Genomic DNA, 23425 nt, shown 5'->3' on the forward strand with positions numbered 1-23425 from the left:
TTCGTGGAAAGAAAGATTGTCGGTATGCCTCTGTGTGGGCTCTAATCTCTCTGATTTTATCCTCATGGTCTCTTCGCGAGATATACGTAGGAGGGAGCAATATATTGCTTGACTCCTCCGTGAAGGTATGTTCTCGAAACTTCAACAAAAGCCCGCACCGAGCTACTGAGCGTCTCTCCTGCAGAATCTTCCACTGGAGTTTATTTACCATCTCCGTAACGCTTTCACAATTACTAAATTATCCTGTATCGAAGCGCGCTGCTCTCCGTTGGATATTCTCTATCTCTTCTATCAACACCATCTGGTACGGATCCCACACCGGTGAGCAGTATTCAAACAGTGGGCGAACACGTGTACTGTAACCCATTGCCTTTGTTTTCCGATTGCATTTCCTTAGGATACTTCCAATGAATCGCAGTCTGGCATCTGCTACACCGACGATTAATTTTATATGGTCATTCTATTTTAAATCATTCCTAATGCCTACTCCCAGATAATTTATGGAATTAACTGCTTCCAGCTGCTGACCTGCTATATTGTTTATTTTATTTATTTATTTATTTATTTATTTATTGTTCCGTGGGACCAAATTAAGGAGAAGTCTCCATGGTCATGGAACGAGTCAATACATGAAATTGTAACACGATATTAGAAACAGATAAAATGAAATATAAAAAAAACATATTCAGGTGACAAGTCGTAAGTTTAAATTAAGAAAATCAACAATGTAACACTGGCATTTGCTTAATTTTTTAGCTCTTCCAGGAGCTCCTCGACAGAATAGAAGGAGTGAGCCATCAGGAAACTCTTCAGTTTAGACTTAAAAGGGTTTGGGCTACTGCTAAGATTTTTGGGTTCTTGTGGTAGCTTATTGAAAATGGATGCAGCAGAATACTGCACTCCTTTCTGCACTAGAGTCAAGGAAGTGCATTCTACATGCAGATTTGATTTCTGCCTAGTATTAACTGAGTGAAAGCTGCTAACTCTTGCGGTCGCAGGTTCGAATCCTGCCTCGGGCATGGATGTGTGTGATGTCCTTAGGTTAGTTAGGTTTAAGTAGTTCTAAGTTCTAGGGGACTGATGACCACAGATGTTAAGTCCCATAGTGCTCAGACCCATTTGAACCATTTTTTGCTAACTCTTGGGAATAGGCTAATACTGCTAACAACAAACGACATTAATGAAAATATATACTGTGAGGGCAATGTCAGAATTCCCAGATTTTTGTATAGGGGTCGACAAGACGTTCTCGAACTTACACCACATATAGCTCGAACAGCCCGTTTTTGAGCCAAAAATACCCTTTTTGAATCAGAATAATTACCACTAAAAATAATACCATACGACATAAGCGTATGAAAATATGCGAAGTAGATTACTTTTCGTGTTGAAGTGTCACTTATTTCAGATACTGTTCTAATGGTAAATAAAGCAGCATTTAGCTTCTGAACAAGATACTGGACATGGGCTTTCCACAACAGCTTACTATCTATCCGAACGCCTAGGAACTTGAACTGTTCCGTCTCGCTTATAAAATGCCTATTCTGTCTGATCAAAATATCGGTTCTTGTTGAACTGTGAGTTAGAAACTGTAAAAACTGAGTCTTACTGTGATTTAGCATCAAATTATTTTCCACAAGCCACGAACTTATTTCATGAACTACATTATTTGTTACTGTTTCAATATTACACACAAGATCCTTCACTATCAAGCTGGTGTCATCAGCAAACAAAAATATTTTTGAATCACCTGTAATACTAGAAGGCATATCATTTATATAAATAAGAAACAGCAGTGGCCCCAGCACCGACCCTTGGGGAACGCCCCACTTAACAGTGCCCCATTGGCACTGAACATCACTACCACTCTCAATATTGCGGAGAATTACTCTCTGCTTTCTGTTCTTAAAGTAAGAGGCGAACCAATTGTAAGCTACTCGCCTTACTCCATAATGGTCCAACTTCTGCAGCAATATTTTGTGGTCAACACAGTCAAAAGCCTTCGTTAAATCAAAGAAAACACCTAGCGTTCGCAACCTTTTATTTAATTCGTCCAAAACCTCACAGAGAAAAGAGAATATAGCATTTTCAGTTGTTAAGCCATTTCTAAAACCAAACTGAACATTTGACAGCAAATTATGTGAATTTAAATGCTCCAGTAACCTTGTATATACAACCTTCTCGATAACTTTAGCAAACACCGATGGCAGAGAAATAGGTCTAAAATTGTCAACATTATCAATGTCTCCCTTTTTATAAAGTGGCTTCACTACCGAGTACTTTAATCGGTCAGGAAACCGACCACTCCTAAAGGAAAAGTTACAGATATGGCTGAGAACTGGGCTAACATACATAGAACAACAATATTCTGCTAGATACCCCGTCATATCCATGAGAGTTCTTGGTCTTTAGTGATTTAATTATTAACTCAATCTCCCTCTTGTCAGTATCATGGAGGAGCATTTCAGGTAACAGTCTCGGAACACTTTTTTCTAAGAGCGCTATATGATTCCCTGTTGGGACTAGGTTTCTATTTAGTTCACCTGCTATATTCAGAGAGTGATTATTAAATACTGTACATATATGCGAATTATCAGTAACACGGACATTCCCACTACCCACTGATTCTATATCCTCGACCTGTCTCTGCAGACCAGCAACTTCCTTTACGACTGACCATATGGTTTTAATTTTATCCTGAGCCTTAGCTATTCTATCTGCATACCACATACTTTTTGCCTTCCTAATAACATTTTTAAGCACCTTACAATACTGTTTGTAATGGGCTGCTGCATTTAGATTTTGACTGTTTCCAACGTTTTGATATAATTGCCACTTTGTTCTACAAGATATTCTTATCCCTCTAGTCAGCCACCAAGGCTGCCTGTTTGTGCTAGTACCCTGTTTTAAACGTTCTAACGGAAAGCAACTTTCAAAGAGCATTAGAAAAGTCTTGAGAAAAGTATTATATTTATCGTCTACTGTATCAGCGCTATAAACATCTTGCCACTGTTGTTCCTTTATAGGGTTTACAAAGGTCTCTACAGCAACTGGATCAGCTTTCCTGAACAGCTGATGACTATATTTAACACGTGTTGCAGTACAAAAATCTTTTAGAGTTAAAATTTGTGCATCATGATCTGAAAGGCCATTCACCTTTTTGCTAACAGAATGCCCTTCTAGTAATGAGGAATGAACAAAACTGTTGTCTATGGTTGTTCTACTGTTCCCTTGCACTCTCGTTGGAAAGAATACGGTTTGCATAAGATTATATGTATTAAGGAGGTCTACCAGCATCCTCTTCCTTGCACAATCACTCATACAATTAATATTGAAGTCACAACATATAACTAACTTTTTGTATTTCCTATAAAGTGAACCAAGAACCTCCTCTAGCTTTAACAAAAATGTTGTGAAATCGGAGTCTGGGGATCTATAAATAACAACAGTTAGAAGTTTAGCTCCGTTAAATTTAACCACACCTGCACAACATTCAAACACCTTTTCAGTGCAGTACTTTGAAACATCAATTGACTCAAATGGGATGCCGTTTTTCACATACATGGCTACTCCCCCACACCGCAAAGAGCTCCTCGAAAAGCTGCCAGCCAACCTGTATCCTGGTAAAGGAAGCCTCTGAATTATCTCCTTATTTAAGAAGTGTTCAGATATACCAATAATTTCAGAGTCAACATCTATAAGCAGTTCACTAACTTTATCTCTAATACCTTGTATATTTTGATGAAATATACTAATTCCCTCATTACTCGGATACCTAAGCTTTGTCAAAAGTGATTCCCTTGTTAGAGAGACTTCCCTTAAGCAGGAATACCTATCAGCTGACTTCAATCTAAAAAAGGTGCAGCTCTAACACCCACTACTGCAGGAATTTTCCCATGAGTGATCTCACCTATAAGCTTTGCCAACCTCCCCTTCCCATACCTGTTGAGGTGCAGGCCATGTCTAGTGAAGCCCGTCCTGCTGATAGACTCCACCGACACCACTGAAATGTGACCCATGCTTTCTGTCATCAGCGCACCCCCAAGTCTCATGTTATTACGCCTGACGGCTGTATAAAGATGAGGCCGATCGTGACGCTGAAACAGTTCCACGAAATGCACATTCGTGTTGCCAGTCTGAGTGGCTATCTTTTCCAGGTCACCATCCATGTTATACTCCCCATCCCTACCAATACTAATACCAGCCTCTCCCACAATCACTACCTGATCCTCTTTAGTAAAATCCTTACATAACCCCCCCCCCCCTATGTTAACAGTCACCTGAGCCAACCCTGCATTAGGCTTCACAATGCTGGTGACCTGGTACTCACTCTCCAGCACTTCCTGCAACTGCTGGCCTACACCTCTGCCATGAGGTTTACCTAACAGCAGAACCTTCTTCTTCCTCTTCGACTTCGCAACTGTTCTAGGCACAGTAACTACTGAGGTCTGCTGCATACTTCCTACATCTACAGCTACTAGAGATTCCTCTCCACTAGACTCTGACAGTTGGTCATATCTATTGTAAACACCAATAGTAAAACTATCTGAAAATCTTCTTCCCCTAGCAGATCTCTTGCCAACAGCCAGCTCCCATTCCCCAACCCCCTTCTCCCTCCTCATCATTGTAGCTAAATGATAAAGCATCTTTCTTTCTATGTATTCGCAGCACATTACACTTGTCTACATTGATATTCAATTGCCATTCCCTGCACCATGCGTCAATTCGTTGCAGATCCTCCTACATTTCAGTACAATTTTCCATAGTTACAACCTCTCGAATACTACAGCATCATCCGCAAAAAGGCTCGGTGAACTTCCGATGTTATCCACAAGGTCGTTTATGTATATCGCGAATAGCAACGGTCCTACGACACTCCCCTGTGGCACACCTGAAATCATTCTTAATTCGGAAGACTTCTCTCCACTGAGAATGACATGCTGCGTTCAGTTATCTATGAACTCTTCAATCCAATCACACAATTGGTCTGATAGTCCATATGCTCTTACTTTGTTCATTAAACGACTGTGGGGAATTGTATCAAACGTCTTGAGGAAGTCAAGAAACACGGTATCTACCTGGGAACCCTCTGAGTCTCGTGGACGAATAGCGCGAGCTGGGTTTCACACGATTGCCTTTTTCGAAACCCATGCTGATTCCTACAGAGTGGATTTCTAGTCTCCAGAAAAGTCATTATACTCGAACATAATACGTGTTCCAAAATTATACAACTGATCGAGGTTAGAGATATAAGTCTATAGTTCTCCACATCTGTTCGACGTCCCTTCTTGAAAACGGGGATGACATGTGCCCTTTTCGAATCCTTTGGAACGCTACGCTTTTCTAGAGACCTACGATACACCGCTGCAAGAAGGAGGGGGGGGGGGGGGGGTACGTTCCTTCGCGTACTCTGTGTAAAATAGAACTGGTATCCCATCAGGTCCAGCGGCCTTTCCTCTTTTGAGTGATTTTGTTTTTCTATCCGTCTGTCATCTTTTTCGATATCTACCATTTTTTCATCTATGCGACAATCTGGAGAAGGAAACACAGTGCAGTCTTCCTCTGTTACACAGCTTTGGAAAAAGACATTTAGTATTTCGGCCTTTAGTCTTTCAGTACCATTTTGTTTTGATCCACCTACCGCTTTGACATCAGACCAAAATTTCTTAGGATTTTCTGCCAAGTCAGTACATAGAACTTTACTTTAGAATTCACTGAACGCCTCTCGCATAGCCCTCTTCACACTACATTTCGCCCATTACCGCCAAAATTTCATGGTGAACCTGTGTACAGCATACACTTTTTTACCCTCAAGAATCTTACTGTCTCGTATACTTCGGCTCTGGAGTAGCCTACGTTTCCTACTGTCGCGCCATTTCACTCGCATTTTGCGATGCACCTTTTAAACCGCATCCTTAATGCAACAGTTGACCGCCTTGCCAAAATGAGTATTACGGAAGGCCAGTTCCGTGCAACGCCGATCCCTTACACGGACGTCACATCGACGATACGAAAGGCTGCTGAGCGCGCATGGAACTGTGAATAGCTTGTCTCTCAGTACTCTAAGGACGGCCACCTGGCGGTCATACAACTGATCATCTCTTCTCTACCATGGTTGGCCTCGGTGCAGTTCCGTAGACATCACGTGACTTCTATCATTCGCATGAGGCTGGGACACAGGTGTTACTCCGCGCACCTATATCGGTTGCAGATTATCACGCCTGGACAGTACAAGAAGGACACAACGTCAGTAGCAGACTTAACCACATCATATTGCCATTTTCCAAGTACACGACTGCACAATAAGACTTGTGTAAGAAATTGATTACGAGAGGTTACACCCCCCCCCCCCCCCCCCCCGGTGCTCCTGTTTTACTCCACCGTTTTGGTGAACATAACTTGCTCACCGACTATTTGAAAGCCACCAGCATCCTAACTTACTTTCTGAGTTGCCAAAGTCTTCATTTTCACATGGCATCCACCCGGTTCCTAATTGTGTACGTAGTTTTGTGTTTTAATTTACAAACGTATCTCTATTTGCATGCAGTTGTCATTACTGCGCTCTTATGCATTTTATGTCAATTTTCTACTGACATTACTGTACATAACGTTGGCTGTATTGTGTTTGTCTTTTTTCCTTTATTTTAAATACGTCTGTCTGTATGCTCCCCTTCTCACATTGTTATATGATGCTATCTACGATTTTGTTCTTCAGCTATTGTTATACTTATTGTATGATGTGCTGTGTTGCATTTTAATGCTTTGTCTTTTACTATAAGAGCATATGCATGTTTGTCATAATGTTGCTGTATAGCGCTATTTGTCATTCTGCTCCAATATCATTGTCATAACTGCCCCCAGCTGTCTGGAGTTTGTCTAATTGCAGTTCGCAGGAGAGCTTCCGTGAAATTTGGAAGGTAGGAGACGAGGTACTGGCGGAATTGAAGCTGTGAGAACGGGGCGTGAGTCGTGCTTGGGTAGCTCAGTTGGTAGAGCACTTGCCCGCGAAAGGCATAGGTCCCAAGTTCGAGTTCCGGTCCGGCACACAGTTTTAGCCTGCCAGGAAATTTCACTTTAAGAGCGTGTTTGTATGCTAACTTCGTAATTTTGTCTATTCTTCTCTTTTGCGATTATGTTTCTTTGCCACTTTATAACCGTCCTTGGCTGTGTGGTCTTGTGTAACCCAAAGCCAAAATAAAGAAATTAAAAAAAATCCGTATCGAAGCAAAACTGTATCTGTAGGAAGCACGTAGCCTGTACTATCTTCTGACAGTGCGCGACTTTTTGTGCGCAATGATTTTAGAGTAGGACGACAACTGTAACTCGTCGATCTCTTCAGCAAAGTCCATCTCGAATATACGGAACATGTTGCATCTTGTGCCGACACCTGATCCAGATTCCAATTAAAGTACGCGTAACCGTCTTCCAGATAGCGAACTTCGTCATCTTTGTTCTCGTCCAATCCTACCCCAATTGAGTGCGCCTGACGTGACGTCAGAATGAGCGTGTGCGCGGGACAATGGTTTCATTAAGGCGCGGGAGAACCGAAGCAGATAACAGCCGACAATGCAAACAGGGCCGCGTTCCCTGGCCGCCAGCCGAGGCTATCGTCTCGCCTTCCGTACAATCTGTGATGCCATTTGGAGCGGAGCTGTCCACCGCCACAGCCGCTACAGTTTCGCTACAAGGACATTGCGCCGAATAATTATTGCCGAATACATATTTTCAAGTGTGTATCTACACGTATTATAAAGTCCCCCCTCGCGTTTTTTGGCCTGTATGTAAAGGTTAATCTCACTTACTACTGTACGCATTCTCATACCTTTTCCACTAAACCTATAATACTGAAGGGTGTATGTGTGAATTATATTGCTACTAAACCATGGTGAAGTTTACTACTCCACTTAGTATTCAAAGGAACTCATAATTTATTGGTTATGCATTAGTTAATTATATTATTATATCGAAACCTGACAAAAAATCCAAAGCGATTCTGGTCGTATGTGAAGTATGTTAGCGGCAAGAAACAATCAATGCATTCTCTGCACGTCAGCAATGGAGATGCCATCGAAGAAAGTGTTGCCAAAGCAGAGTTACTAAACACAGCCTTCCGAAATGCCTTCACAAAAGAAGACGAAGAAAATATTTCCGAATTCGAATCGAGAACAGCTGCCAACATGAGTAACGTAGAAGTAAATATCCTCGGAGTAGTATAGCAACTTAAATCACTTAATAAAAGCAAGTCTTCTGGTGCAGACTGTATACCAATTAGGTTTCTTTCGCAGTATGCTGATGCATTAGCTCCATACTTAACAATCATATACAACCGTTCGCTCGACGAAAGATCCGTACCCAAAATCTGGAAAGTTGCACAGGTCACACCAATATTCAAGAAAGGTAGTAGGAGTAATCCACTAAATTACAGGCCCATAACGTTAACGTCGACATGCAGCAGGATTTCAGAAGATATATTGTGTTCGAACATAATGAATTACCTCGAAGAAAACGATCTATTGACACACAGTCGCCGGCCTTAGAGGCCAAGCGGTTCTAGGCGCTACAGTCTGGAACCTCGCGACCGCTACGGTCGCGGGTTCGAATCCTGCCTCGGGCATGGATGTGTGTTATGTCCTTAGGTTAGTTAGGTTTAAGTAGTTCTAGGTTCTAGGAGACTGATGACCACAGATGTTAAGTCCCATAGTGCTCAGAGCCATTTGACACACAGTCAACATGGGTTTAGGAAACATCGTTCTTGTGAAACACAGCTAGCTCTTTATTCACATGAAGTGCTGAGTGCTATTGACAAGGAATTTCAGACCGATTCCGTATTTCTAGATTTCTGGAAGGCTTTTGACACTGTACCACACAAGCGGCTCGTAGTGAAATTGCGTGCTTATGGAACATCGTCTCAGTTACGTGACTGGATTTGTGATTTCCTGTCAGAGAGGTCACAGTTCGCAGTAATTGACGGAAAGTCACTGAGTAAAACAGAAGTGATTTCTGGCGTTCAAATGGTTCAAATGGCTCTGAGCACTATGGGACTTAACTTCTAAGGTCATCAGCCCCCTAGAACTTAGAACTACTTAAACCTAATTAACCTAAGGACATCACACACATCCATGCCCGAGGCAGGATTCGAACCTGCGACCGTAGCGGTCGCCCGGTTCCAGACTGTAGCGCCTAGAACCGCTCGGCCACCACGGCCAGCGATTTCTGGCGTTCCTTGAGATAGTGTTACAGGCCCTTTGCTGTTCCTTACCTGGGAGACAATCTGAGCAACCGTCTTCGTTTGTTTGCAGATGACGCTATCGTTTATCGACTAATAAAGTCATCAGAAGATCAAAACAAACTGCAAAACACATGAGTGCTAAAAGGAACTCGTTAAACTTCGGTTACACGATAAATCAGTCTAATCTAAAAGCCGTAAATGCAACTAAATACCTAGGTATTACAATTGCGACCAACTTAAATTGGAAGGAACACATAGAAAATGTTGTGGGGAAGGCTAACCAAAGACTGCGTTTTATTGGCAGGACACTTAGAAAATGTAACAGACCTACACTACACTTGTCCGCCCTCATTTAGAACACTGCTGCGCGGTTTGGGATCGTTACCAGATAGGACTGACGGAGTACATCTAAAAAGTTCAAAGAAAGGCAGCACATTTTGTATTATCGCAAAATATGGGAGAGAGTGTCACAGAAATGATGCAGGATTTGGGATGGACATCATTAAAAGAAAGACGTTTCTCGCAGCGACGGAATCTTCTCACGAAATTCCAAACACTAACTTTCTCCTCCGCATGCGGAAATATTTTGTTGACACCGACTTACATAAGGAAGAACTATCACCAAGATAAAATAAGGGAAATCAGAGCATGTACGGAAAGATATAGGTGTTCATTTTTTTTAAATTTTGGTTCAAAAACTTCCGATAGATGGCCGCGCTATATGTAGCCTTAAAAATGGAGTCTGTAACGGACGTGCGTTCCAAGCAGGGAGCTGTCATTGACTTTCTTTTGGCGGAAAACCAGAGCATCGCAGACACTCATAGGCGGTTGGAGAAGGTCTACGGAGACTTGGCTGTGAATAAAAGCACGCTGAGTCACTGGGCGCGCAGACCTGTCCCACCTCCCGCGTACCGACCGGCCACAAGCAGCTGTGAGTCCTGCAGTGCTGGAACGTGCGGACACTCTCATTCGAGGTGATCGACGAATCACAATGAGACACCTCGCTGCACAGCTGGACGTTTCTGTTGATGGTGCGGACACATTCGTTCACCATTTGGGGTACTCAAAGGTGTGTGTTCCCGTTGGGCTCCCCGTCGTTTAACAGAAGACCGTGAAGAGCAACGAAGAACCATTTGTGCAGCATTGCTGGCCCATTATAGGACTGACGGTAATAATTTTTTTGTCGACCATCGTCACAGGCAATGAAACATGGGTTCATCACTTCGAACCGGAAAGAACACGGCAATCCATAGAGTGGCGCCACGCCACCTCACCTCACCTCCAAAGAAAAAGTTGAATACGACAGCCTAAGCCGGTATGATCATGGCGACATCCTTCTGGGACACTGAAGGTATAACTCTGGTTGATGTCTTCCCTAATGCTGCAACGATCAACTCGGAAGTTGACTGTGCTTCCCTCAAGAAACAGAAGAAACGATCGCAGCGTTTTCATCGACACAAAAATGCGAAGAAACTTCTGCTTCTCTATGACAACACAAGGCCTTACAGAAGTTTGCGCACCCGCGAGGAGCTCACAATGTTTCATTCGACTGATCGTCCTCATCCAACCTAGAGCTCGTATCTCGCACCTTCCGATTTTCAGCCACTTGGCCAAACGAAGGATGCACTTCGCGGGAAGCCGTACGCGGATGATGGTAAGGTTGTTGATGCAACCTGATGTTGGTTCCGACGTCGACCAGTAGAGTGGTACCATGCAGGGATGTGGGCCCTCCCAGTGAGGTAGCATGATGCCGTCGCACTGAACGGGGATTATGTTGAAAAACAGGATTCTGAAGCCGAAAGCGTGGGGAATAATTCGGTGTGATTGGAATCCTGAATGAAATCAACCTGATGTAAGCAAAAAATATCATGCATTACTTATTCAATGACCCCAGTAAGTTACATACCAAATTATGTACAAAAGTCCTGTCTTATACCCAAGTGCAATTGTACATTTATGAAGGTTTAGTAATCTAGACCTCTGTCCACGAGGAAGCTTTGTGAACATAATTTATTACGGCTATTTCAGTTAGCTATATAGTTAGCTATATAGTTAGCGCTACCAGTGCAAAGCCGGGGCAGGCCGCAAATATTTTTATATTACGAAGTTTGTGTCCGTCTCATTGCAAATGCTTAAAAGTACCTTAAAGGCAAATGGGTCTCTTTCTTACTAAAACTCTCTAAGGAAAACTGTACAGCATACCAATGTGAGAACTAAAGCTTAAACTCAGGTGTACGAATAGGTCGTAAGACGAATCCTAGTACAAATACTATGACAGCTTCGCTGCGCAGCTACATGCACGCTAATCACAAGCTGGACACTTTGTTTTTTAGTTAACCCGTATGTCATTCATTTTATGCCCTGTCTTCTGTAGATAGATGCTTATTGCCGCAAAAAATGATACACATTTACACGTTTCTAAAAATTAGGCCTAAAATTATTTTAACTGTTGGAAGTTTGTAGTTTCCTAATGAACATGTAGTTACGTCCATAAAAAATTACTCATCAAAAATGATACTTTTTAGTGAGTGTGAATGGAAGCAGTAAAAAAAGAATCGCCATTTGCTTAACGGAGAACTTCCATAGTAACAGTGTGTTACGAACACCCTAACTATAAAGTGCTACAGCATCCAAAGGAGGATTATAAATGCAACTGCTCCAGTAAGCTCATCATCGCTTAGTCAATGATTACGCTCACACTGAGCACAGAAAATTACCCACGCTTAATTCGCTCTTCAGTTATAGCTTGAATAGTAGCGTACACTACTCTTTTCCCCTCCGTCTCGGAGCACGCAGTAATCGACGGAGTTGGTGCAGTCGTTAAGACACTAGACTCGCATGCGCGAGGAAAGGAGTTCAAATCCTATCCCCGCCATCCAGGTTTCTGTTTTCTGTGGTTTCCCTGAATCGATTAAGGTGAATACGGTGGTGATTCGTTTCTTAAAACGGAAAGCCGCTTTCCTCTCCCTAAAATTGTCCAGTCCGAGCATCCGTTGCACCCGTATCCCAAATGAGATCGCCATCGATGAGACGTCACACTCTAATTTACTTTTATATTATTCCCCGGGAAATCGGGCGTAATCTCCTCGTTGCAGGTTGCCCGTCTAACGGCTGCTTTTGACTACTTCATGTAATTACTGACCGAATTTACAAATCTAAAATTAACTAATGATCTACTCATTCACAGGAATGATCTTACGTTAAAGGTTAACACAAAATGACAAATATTGAAGTCAGAAACTGAATACATGTTATGAGACACCGTATTGACGGCGGGCAAATTACATGGACTATTACCTTTTCCAGGACAGCCACAACTTGAACTCAGCACGTTTTGTTGACCGGATTGATTTTTAATTTAAGAAGAGCATTATCAGGAACTCTCTAATTTAGACTTTAAAATACAGTAGTGGGCTAATTACATTGCCCGCTCCGTCAATGTAATCAGCCAACTACTGCACTTTAAAATGCAAATTCCAGAGCTTCCGATGATGCTCTTATTAAATTAAAGTGAGAAACTAGTCAACAAAGCGTACTGAGTGCGACCTGTGGCTGACCTGACAATCTTAATTTCAACAGTCGGTGTTTGCTCTGCAAGTAATACTTGCACTCGCTATACTTGGGGTATAACCATACAGTATTTGGGAATGAGAGCACTTCGGAACTTCCAACAAAATTTACACATAATTTCAAAATTCGAAATTTTTTCTCGTTGATATTCAGCGCCCAACATAAAATGTTGGAAGGAAATTTTGTTATCCGTTACTACAATTGCATTGTTCACGCAGTATTCAGAATCATGTCTGATCATTTCATTTTTTATTTCTTTATTACCAACTACAATGAGGAGCCAAAGAAACTGGTACACGTGCCTAATATCGTGTAAAGCCCCCGAAAGCACGCAGAAGCGTCGCAACAACACGTGGCATGGAATCGACTAATGTCTGAATTACTGCTGGAGGGAATTGACACCATGAATCCTGCAGGACTGTCCATAAATCCGTAAGAGTACGAGGGGGTGAAGATCTCTTCTGAACAGCACGTTACAAGGCATCACAGATATACTCAATAATCGAGAATGAGATTTTCACTCTGTAGCGGAGTGTGCGCTGATATGAAACTTCCTGACAGATTAAAACTGTGTGCCGGACCCAGACTCGAACTCGGGACGAGGTACTGGCAAAATTGAAGCTGTGAGGACGGGTCGCAAGTCGCGCTGGGGTAGCTCAGTTGGCTTATGCTCAATAATGTTCATGTCGGGGGAGTTTGGCGGCCAGCGGAAGTGTTGGAAGTCAAAAGAGTGTTTCTGGAGCCACTCTGTAGCAATTCTGGACGTGTCGAGTGTCGCATTGTCCTGCTGGAAGTCCGTCGAAATCCGCAATGAACATGAATGGATGTAGGTGATCAGACAGGACGCTTACGTACGTGTCACGTGTCAGAGTCGTATCTAGACGGATCAGGGGTCCCATATCACTCCAACAACGCACGCCCCAAACCATAATAGAGCCTCCATCAGCTTGAACATTCCTCTGTTGACATGCAGGGTCCATGGATTCATGAGGTGGTTTCCATACCCGTACACGTCCATCCATTCGATTGAATTGGAAACGAGACTCGTACAACCAGGCAACATGTTTCCAGTCATCAATGTCGGTGTACACGGGCCCAGGCGAGGCGTAAAGCTTTCTGTCGTGCAGTCATCAAGGGTACACGGGGAGCCTTCGGCTCCGAAGGCCCATACTGATGATGTTTCGTTGAATGGCTTGAACGCTGACACTTGTTGATGGCCCAGCATTGAAATCTGCAGCAATTTGCGGAAGGGTTGCATTTCTGTCACTTTGAACGATTCTCTTCAGTCGTCGTTGGTCACATTCTTGCAGAATCTTTTTCCGGCCGCAGCGATGTCGGAGATTTGATGGTTCAAATAGCTCTAAGCACTATGGAACTTAACATCTGAGGTCATCCGTCCCCTAGTGCTTAAACCTAACTAACCTAAGGACATCGCACACATCCATGCCCGAGGCGGGATTCAAACCTGCGACCGTAGCAGCAGCGAGGTTCTCGACTGAAGCGCCTAGAACCACTCGGCCACAACGGCCGGCATTTAATTTTTTACCGGATTCCTCATATTCACGGTACACACGTGAAATGGTCTAACGGGAAAATCCCCACTTGATCGCTACCTTGGAGGTGCTGTGTGTGTCCCATCGTTCGTGCGCCGACCATAGCACCACGTTCAAACTCACTTAAATCTTGATAACCTATCATTGTAGGAGCAGTAACGGATCTAACAACTGCGCCAGACAATTGCTGTTATGGGCGTTGCCGACCGCAGCGCCGTACTGTGCATGTTAGATATCTCCGTATTTGAAAAGGCATGCCTATACCATTTTCTTTGGCGATTCATTATATTTGCAACATTGTATCAATTTACGACATGTGCTTTAGGAGATTTCATGTTTTATCTTGGGGAATTAGATTCTGTAAAGAACAGGGGTGCGGGCTTAACTGGTATACCGTAAAGTATTTCTAGCTGTGACAGCACAACGCAGTAAAGGCATGAAGTTAAGGCAGTGCTGCCTGCAAGTTGCCGCTGCCGGCTAGCAGCTCACCTGATGATGCGGCGGCGGTTGTTGGGGTGGAGGCTGGCCGCCATCTCGGGGTCGACCAGCTGGAGGCGGCGGTGCAGCTCCTCGCTGGACACAGAACGCAGCTCCTCCGGGTCGCCGGCGCCGCGGCTGCGTTTCAGGATGGCCTCGCTCACCGCGTCCTCGCCATCACCTGTCCACACACAAGCCCCTCGCTGTGTACCACCTCACTTGCAAACAAGGCCACAACAGCAACTACAGCCCGGTATACCCAGGGTCAAATGGCAGTGGATCAACGTCAGCAAACAATATCTACATGTGTCCCAAAGAAACACAAACAACGGTTAGTATGTTGTGCAGAAAGCAACACTGAGCGGGTTTCAAATAGGAACCCACATCCAGAAACGCGCGGCTTGGGTTCTGGAGAACTTCGAAGTCTGAGATGTGCGCGCGTTCCACATTACACAAATATACTACTGGCCATTAAAATTGCTACACCACGAAGGTGACGTGCTACAGACGCGAAATTTAACCGACAGGAAGAAGATGCTGTGATATGCAAATGATTAGCTTTTCAGCGCATTCACACAAGGTTGGCGCCGGTGGCGACACCTACAACGTGCTGACATGAGGAAAGTTTCCAAACGATTTCTCATACACAGACGCCAGTTGACCGGGATGGCCTGGTGAAACGTTATTGTCATGCCTCGTGTAAGGAGGAGAAATGCGTACCATCACGTTTCCGATATTGATAAACGTCGGATTGTAGCCTATCGCGATTGCTGTTTATCGTATCGCGACACTGCTGCTCGCGTTGGTCGAGATCCAATGACTGTTAGGAGAATATGGAATCGGTAGGTTCAGGAGCGTAATACGGAACGCCGTGCTGGATCCCAACGGACTCGTATCACTAGCAGTCGAGATGACAGGCATCTTATCCGCATGACTATAACGGATCGAGCAGCCACGTCTCGATCCCGCATGTTGCAGGTCCTGTAAGGGCCTTTCCGGATACAGAAAATGTTCGACTACTCAGCACATTCTCCAGATCTCTCACCAATTGAAAACGTCTGGTCAGTGGTGGCTGAGCAACTGGCTCGTCACTATACGCCAGTCACTACTCTTGATGAACTGTGATATCGTGTTGAAGCTGCATGGGCAGCTGTACCTGTACACGCAATCCAAGCTCTGTTTGACACAATGCCCAGGCGTATCAAGACCGTTATTACGGCCAGAGGTGGTTGTTCTGGGTAATGATTTCTCAGGATCTATGCACCCAAATTGCGTGAAAATGTAATCACATGTCAGTTCTAGGATAATATATGTGTCTAACGAATACCCGTTTATCATGTGAATTTCTTCTTGGTGTAGCAATTTTAATGGCCAGTAGTGTATACACAACATGAGTAGCACGTCTCGCTGGCTACATTACAGACAGGCTTCGAATTGCACACCTCCAACGTCACTGCGAAGCTTACATCGACTATGCTGAGTCTCACGCATATGAGCAAGTACGCGCGGTTGTCTTTGAGGTATTTCAATCGCTTCGTGGGCTCAGCAATAAGGTCCTCCGCTGAAGTGACAGGTGTGCCACACACCATACTCTTCACACTACACAACAGAAAATAGTCGAGAGGTGTCGGATCTAGTGACCTTGCTGGCCATGGAACTGGTCCACCCCTACCAATCCATCGATTGGACATGTGTGGTCCACCCCAACCAATCCATCGATTGGGATACGTGACGAAGTGATTTCGCACTTCGCCATCAAAGTCTGCTGCAGCTCCGTCGTGTTGCAGCCGCATGTCCATCCGAACACTTAGTGGCACTACATCCAATAGGGTAGGTAAAACATCTCTAATAAATGTGAAGTAGTTTGGTCTTGTTGGTCTGTCAAGCACTAGATATGGCCCAGTGTTATGGTCACCGATTATCCCGGTCCAGATCTGAATACCGAACCTGTGTTTACGATTCTGAATCACCTGCGCACGCGGGTCTTCGCCCGCCGAAACATGTATGTCGTGCAAGTTTAGTATGCCGTCCCTAGTAAACGTCAATTCATCTATGAATTGGCACCAAGCTCAGTAACTGTGGCTGGTGTATGCATTGTTGTAAATACCACTGCGCGAACTCTACCCGTAGTGGGTAGTCTCCTTCCCGTAATGTCTAGACTTCCCGTATGGATGGAGCCGGTGCTCATGGACAACACGCCACAGGGCGCTTTTACCCGTGTGCAGTGCCTCTGCCACCTGTAGAGTGCTGATTTCTGGGTCCTCTTCCAACATTGTCAGCACGTTCCCCTCCAACTGTAGTGCCCGAGACAAGCATGGACGACTCCCATCACGTTTCGGCACCTACCAGTGGGCAAACACCAGACTGGCGATAGTATTCAAAATGGTTCAAATGGCTCTGAGCACTATGGAACTTAACATCTACGGTCATCAGTCCCCTAGAACTTAGAACTACTTAAACCTAACTAATCTAAGGACATCACACACATCCATGCCCAAGGCAGGATTCGAACCCGCGACATCAGCAGTCGCGCGGTTCCGGACCCGCGAACGTGCAGCGATGGGTGGTACGTCTGTTTGTCAAACGTTTCGCATTCAGTCTTAGAACAGCTCTCCCAATTCAATACGCATTGTCGTATGCAAACACCAGGTCAGTCATTCCTGCACCTGTGTACTAATACTTGTCGCACTGCTGTCAACAACGTTAGTGCGCTAGCTGACCACAAGGTCTCCAGTAGAAAGCACACAATGGCTGTGTGGAGGAATACAGCGCATGCGCAGCAATGTTCTAGGGCTCAGGTCGTCCGTACGCAGTACACAGATAGCTGAAGTGCTGCATACCTTCCGTTTTCAGTCACCAAAACGAATAGGAACAAACCGTCATAACCGTTCGTTCTCGCATTTTTACACTCTCCATCGCCCAAACAGTGCGTTTCCGGACATGGGTTCCTTCTTGAATACCGATCAGTTTGCCTTCCCGCACACATACTAAGCATCGTCTGAGGTTTTTTTTTATTTATTTTATTTTTTTTAGACGGCCTGCATATCCACAGGATATATCAAACATAATGGTGAAAACAGGCATCACTGAAAGTATACGGCAATAGAAGCAACTAGGTTTTTGCTCATGAGTTCTATCGTGTTTCCATATGTCACATGTATTTCACACGAGTACTACATGTCTCTCCAAAGAGTCCTCAGATGCATTTCCTCTGATGTGTCGACGGATATTTCGAATTTCGTTCCTGCAATGTGTAGGCGGAATCAGTCCAGACAAACACCACTCATCAAATCTTTCATGCGACGCCCAGCATCGACGGACAGTGTAATTTATTTCCCCATTACGAACAAAACGATTTTTAAAGCCATGTTTTACGCGCCTACTTGATAGGCACTCCGTCGTCAGGCCACAAGCGGCCCATCGGTACCATCCGACCGCCGTGTCATCCTCAGGTGAGGATGCGGATAGGAGGGGCGTGTGGTCAGCACACCGCTCTCCCGGTCGTTATGATGGTTTTCTTTGAACGGAGCCGTTACTATTCGGTCGAGTAGCTCCCCAATTGGCATCACGAGGCTGAGTGCAGCCCGAAAAATGGCAACAGTGCATAGTGACCCGGATGGTCAGCCATCCAAGAGCCGGCCACACCCGACAGCGCTTAAATTCGGTGATATGACGGGAACCAGTGTATCCACTGCGGCAAGGCCGTTGCTTGCCTACTTGATAGAGGGGGCCCAAATTAGTCCAGTGCGATATTTGCTTTGTCCGTATGTATTAACAGCGGCAGGAAACACGATAAAGCACTATAAAACTAGCACTCCAGTAGCGAATGAGCAGCACTGCTGCATGGCAGTAGAGGTCAGGGCGGGAGAGGGCGCTGCTGAAGTACTGGTTAGTTTCCGTGTCTTACTGTCCCTCACAACTATAAAACTAATATCGCACAAGACTAATTTTCGCCCACTCTATCGCATGGGCACGTAAAATTCCGCTTTAAAATTAATTTGATTGGACAAAATTACTTTTATTTACGTTGACGGTCAACTGCCAGTCGAACCGCGTGACTGCTACGGTCGCAGGTTCGAATCCTGCCTCGGGCATGGATGTGTGTGATGTCCTTAGGTTAGTTAGGTTTAAGTAGTTCTACGTTCTAGGGGACTGATGACCACAGATGTTAAGTCACATAGTGCTCAGAGCCATTTCAACCAATTGAACTGCCAGTCTTTGCATCATGCATCCATACTGCATGGAACTTCCTGCATTCCGGTACACATTTCTGACGCTACAACTTTTCTGTATACAACAGCATCATCTGCGAATAGTCTCAGTAAGCTTCCGACATCTGTTCTGAAAGGTAACGGCTCTGCAACACTCTTTCAATGCGCTCCCGAAGTTAGTTTACATAAGGTATTTTGCCCCCTTAAGAACGAAGTATTACTGAGATTAGGCTACTAGCAAACTGCTATTCCCCAAGTTCACATACTGCTCACTAAGTAATAGTGCGGAACTGTATCGAATGCCTTCCGGTAGTCAAAGAATACAGCATCAATTTGAGCGGTGTTATCTACGGACTCTGGATCTCATAGATGAACACAGCAAGTTGCATTTCAGTGAGCTTGTGATCATTTGTAGTTGTTCAATAAGCGATCACTCTGTGCATCGTGTCACTTAAATAATGTTGGGACTGGGAAAGCCTCATGCAATTCCTTTATTCATTATTCTTTCTCCTGGTTTATATTACCGACAGTGTTAGAAAATCAAGGCTATCCTATGCAGCTGATAAAGGTGGTTAAACCTCTACACGAAAGGACGAAAAATGTAATAAATTGGCTGTCCTATATCGCCAGTATTTTCTAACGGTAAGTATTATCACCCACAATAGAAAAACAAAATCTTGACATGGGTAACAAAAATTAACAGAAGATAAAATTTTAACACTATTATTCGCAGAAAACAATCCAAGAAACTGAAGACAAAAATCAAGATACTTAAAATACACTGCAACGATCCGCACATCACCTTTATCAGATGTATGTAAAACAAGGTAGAAACATATCCAATGAGAAAACAATGGTAATGGCATACTGCAAAAAAAGAGCCGGTAACGCAAAAAAAGTAATCCTTGAGAACAAAAATTCAGAACAAACGTTCTCGTTCAATAACTCAAGGTGTAAAATTAGTTATGGTAAAGACAGACACACACCGAGGAAAGCTAAAATAGCAAACGTTCTGTGGAACAATCCATAAACACTTTAGAAAATACGAGATAGGAAATAAGATTACATTTTTACGACGTTATGGTAGTCACCACTTTGGTGTATCGATGATAAACCTGTATATCTGCACAGAAAGCAATGACTGGAGTGCAGACCTGTAAAATGAGAGACCTAGAGAAGACTGAAGGATGTACGGAAACAAAACGAAAGACAGGAATTAAAGATAGAAGCCGTCGACACCGTAACACAAATGGCCAGAGGGCGTCGAGAGGATGGGGTGTACCAAGTTCCCCAAGGCAGCCGTGTGCCAAGGTGGGAAAACCGACAAGAAGAGAGAAGGAATGGCTGTAAAGTCTGAAAAAGGACGGAATTAATACAGAGTACTTGCAATAGCGACCGCAGTATGACACTGAAATCCAAATCTGACACACACACACACACACACACACACACACACACACATACACACAGCTTGAACTGAAGAACGTTTATGTGACTATAGCAAGCACGCTGTTCGCGGTTAAACAAGAAAAGCGGCGTAGAAGAAAAAAAAACATATCACTCTGAATTACCAGCCTGTACGAAGAGGTAAAGAATTAATTCATTGCTTCGCCAGTTTCTTGCAAAACCATCCTACTTTTAAATGTTGTATGCATGTGTTCCAAATCTCTCGCTTCACAAAGAACTCACTCATTCATCATTTGATTAACATTAGAACCTTTTTATCACACCACCATAGCGCTCACAAAACACACGCGAGTAACAGGTTATAGCACCGAAAAAAGCTTGCGAAAACAGGCGAACCTGTGCGGTTCACAACGGCGTGAGCGCCCAAGCGGAGAGCCTGCGATCTTTCTTTGACGTTTCGCGGAAGGACCAACAACCTTTGGAACAAGAGCGGGCACGTGCGAACGTGAATGGAACACAAACGGTGCAGATCGATTGCGCTCGAGTAGCGTTTACACTTTAGAGAAGGCTCGCCGGCAATCGTTCCTCTGTATTCGCTTCTTTCCGCTCAAATGCAGCCCAAGCTTAAGGCCTAATGTAATACAAATATCATTTAATTCCGTTTGACCTTGCCACGCATCCTGAACATTACGGACGGCACTACTGGATATTTTATACAGGGTGTTACAAAAAGGTACGGCCAAACTTTCAGGAAACATTCCTCACACAAAGAAAGAAAATATGTGATGTGGACATGTGTCCGGAAACGCTTACTTTCCATGTTAGAGCTCATTTTATTACTTCTCTTCAAATCACATTAATCATGGAATGGAAACACACAGCAACAGAACGTACCAGCGTGACTTCAAACACTTTGTTACAGGAAATGTTCAAAATGTCCTCCGTTAGTGAGGATACATGCATCCACCCTCCGTCACATGGAATCTCTGATGCGCTGATGCAGCCCTGGAGAATGGCGTATTGTATCACAGCCGTCCACAGTACGAGCACGAAGAGTCTCTACATTTGGTACCGGGGTTGCGTAGACAAGAGCTTTCAACTGCCCCCATAAATGAAAGTCAAGAGGGTTGAGGTCAGGGGAGTATGGAGGCCATGGAATTGGTCCGCCTCTGCCAATCCATGGTCACCGAATCTGTTGTTGAGAAGCGTACGAACACTTCGACTGAAATGTGCAGGAGCTCCATCGTGCATGAACCATATGTTGTGTCGTACTTGTAAAGGCACATGTTCTAGCAGCACAAGTAGAGTATCCCGTATGAAATCATGATAACGTGCTCCATTGAGCGTAGGTGGAAGAACGAAACTAAAACGAGCTCTAACATGGAAATTAAGCGTTTCCGGACACATGTCCACATAACATTTTTTCTTTATTTGTGTGTGAGGAATGTTTCCTGAAAGTTTGGCCGTACCTTTTGTAACACCCTGTATATCCGCTGTACAGTGCACGGCGTAGAGTACATCCTACCAATATTAGTGATTTCTTTCCTGTTCCATGCGCGTATCGAGCGAAGGTGAAATGACTGTCTGCATGCCTTTGTACTGTCTCCTCCCTCAAATCTCTCTTACATGAATCGCATGATCTCTACGCGAGATGTGAATACATCTCCGTGGCAGCACAATGGTCGCCAAATCTTGTCCGAATACCATTACCTAAATTTACCCAACAGGGTTTCGCGAGAATTACGAAGTCTTCAATCCATGGATACCCACTGAAGTTCCCTAGAATTTCTCCTGAAATCTTGTAAGGGTTACACAAGGGTTCGACAGAAATATGTAAACACCACAAGAAATGTGACCTTGAACATAGCTGCAGCTGCTAGGCAAGGCTGCAGGTTGTACGCAGACGAAAGTGTGTGTTATGTGATCGTGACAGACGGTCATTGAAGAGGACTCTGACGAAAAGTAATACGACGCCAGATAGAAAAGACGCTGCAGAACTGAATATACCACTCACGAACCCTGTCAACACCAACAGTTCGAATGGAGCTCCATCAGCAGGGAATTTGCAGGGTGTGTTGGAGTTCCAAAATCACTCATTACTGACGCAAAGGCCCTTAACAGGAAAACGTGGTGGCGAAGCCATAAAATTTGGACTATGGAACAATCAAAGAATGTGATTTGATTGGGCGAGTCTTATTTCAAAACTGTTTCCAACTTCTGGCAGAGTTTACGTCCGAAGAGTGAAAGATGGCGCGTACTCGATAAAGATTTGGGCACCCATATCGTGGTATTCTGGTAGAGAACTTGAAGCAAGCACAGACGGTTGCTTTCTATGACGAAGTTATTGGAAAGTTGGAACAATCTACGACAAATGTCTCAGTCAGAGTGGCAATTGTGTAGAAAACTAGTCGGAAGATATAGCTAAATCTTGCAAATAATACATTTTTGATTTCGCTGTGATTTACATTTCGCAACCGATAGGATCTTACTTTCCGAACAGCCGTCGTATTTAGCTGAATTTACAGCATTTAGATTTGTGCGTTTTATCTTGTAACCGAAATCTAGCGGATTTTTTTTTTTAGTACTTATGTGGATGATTTCAAACTTGTCATTACTTAGAGTCAATTGCCAATTTTCGTGTCTTATAGATATCTTGTCTAAAAAATTTTGCAATTCCTTTGGATCATCTGATGACTTCACAAGACGGTAAATGACTGCATCATCTGCAAAAGATCAAAGAGCACTTATGAGATTGTCTCCTACGTCGTTTATGTAGATCAGGCACAGAAGAGGGCCTGTAACACTTTCTTGGGGAACGCCAGATATTGTTCTGTTTTACTCGATAACTTTCCGTCAGCTACTACGAACTGTTACCTTTCTCATAGGAAATAGCACATCCAGTCACACAACTGAGGCGATACTGCATAGGCACGAAATTGGATTAGAAGACGCTTGTGAGGAACGCTGTCGAAAATTTT

The 23425-nt window shown here is 44.0% G+C and overlaps 1 protein-coding gene across 1 annotated transcript in view; it reads right to left on the bottom strand.

Annotated features, from left to right (window-relative positions):
* Positions 1–23425, bottom strand: part of LOC126474571 (tRNA dimethylallyltransferase-like) — a 627506-nt gene that overhangs the window by 83712 nt on the left and 520369 nt on the right. Inside the window, exon 4 of the mRNA XM_050102048.1 lies at positions 14842–15010. Coding sequence (XP_049958005.1) covers positions 14842–15010 — 169 coding nt within the window. The remainder of the gene's footprint in view (positions 1–14841; positions 15011–23425) is intronic.

Source organism: Schistocerca serialis, chromosome 4 (genome assembly GCF_023864345.2).
Source record: "Schistocerca serialis cubense isolate TAMUIC-IGC-003099 chromosome 4, iqSchSeri2.2, whole genome shotgun sequence".
Taxonomy (NCBI): domain Eukaryota; kingdom Metazoa; phylum Arthropoda; class Insecta; order Orthoptera; family Acrididae; genus Schistocerca; species Schistocerca serialis.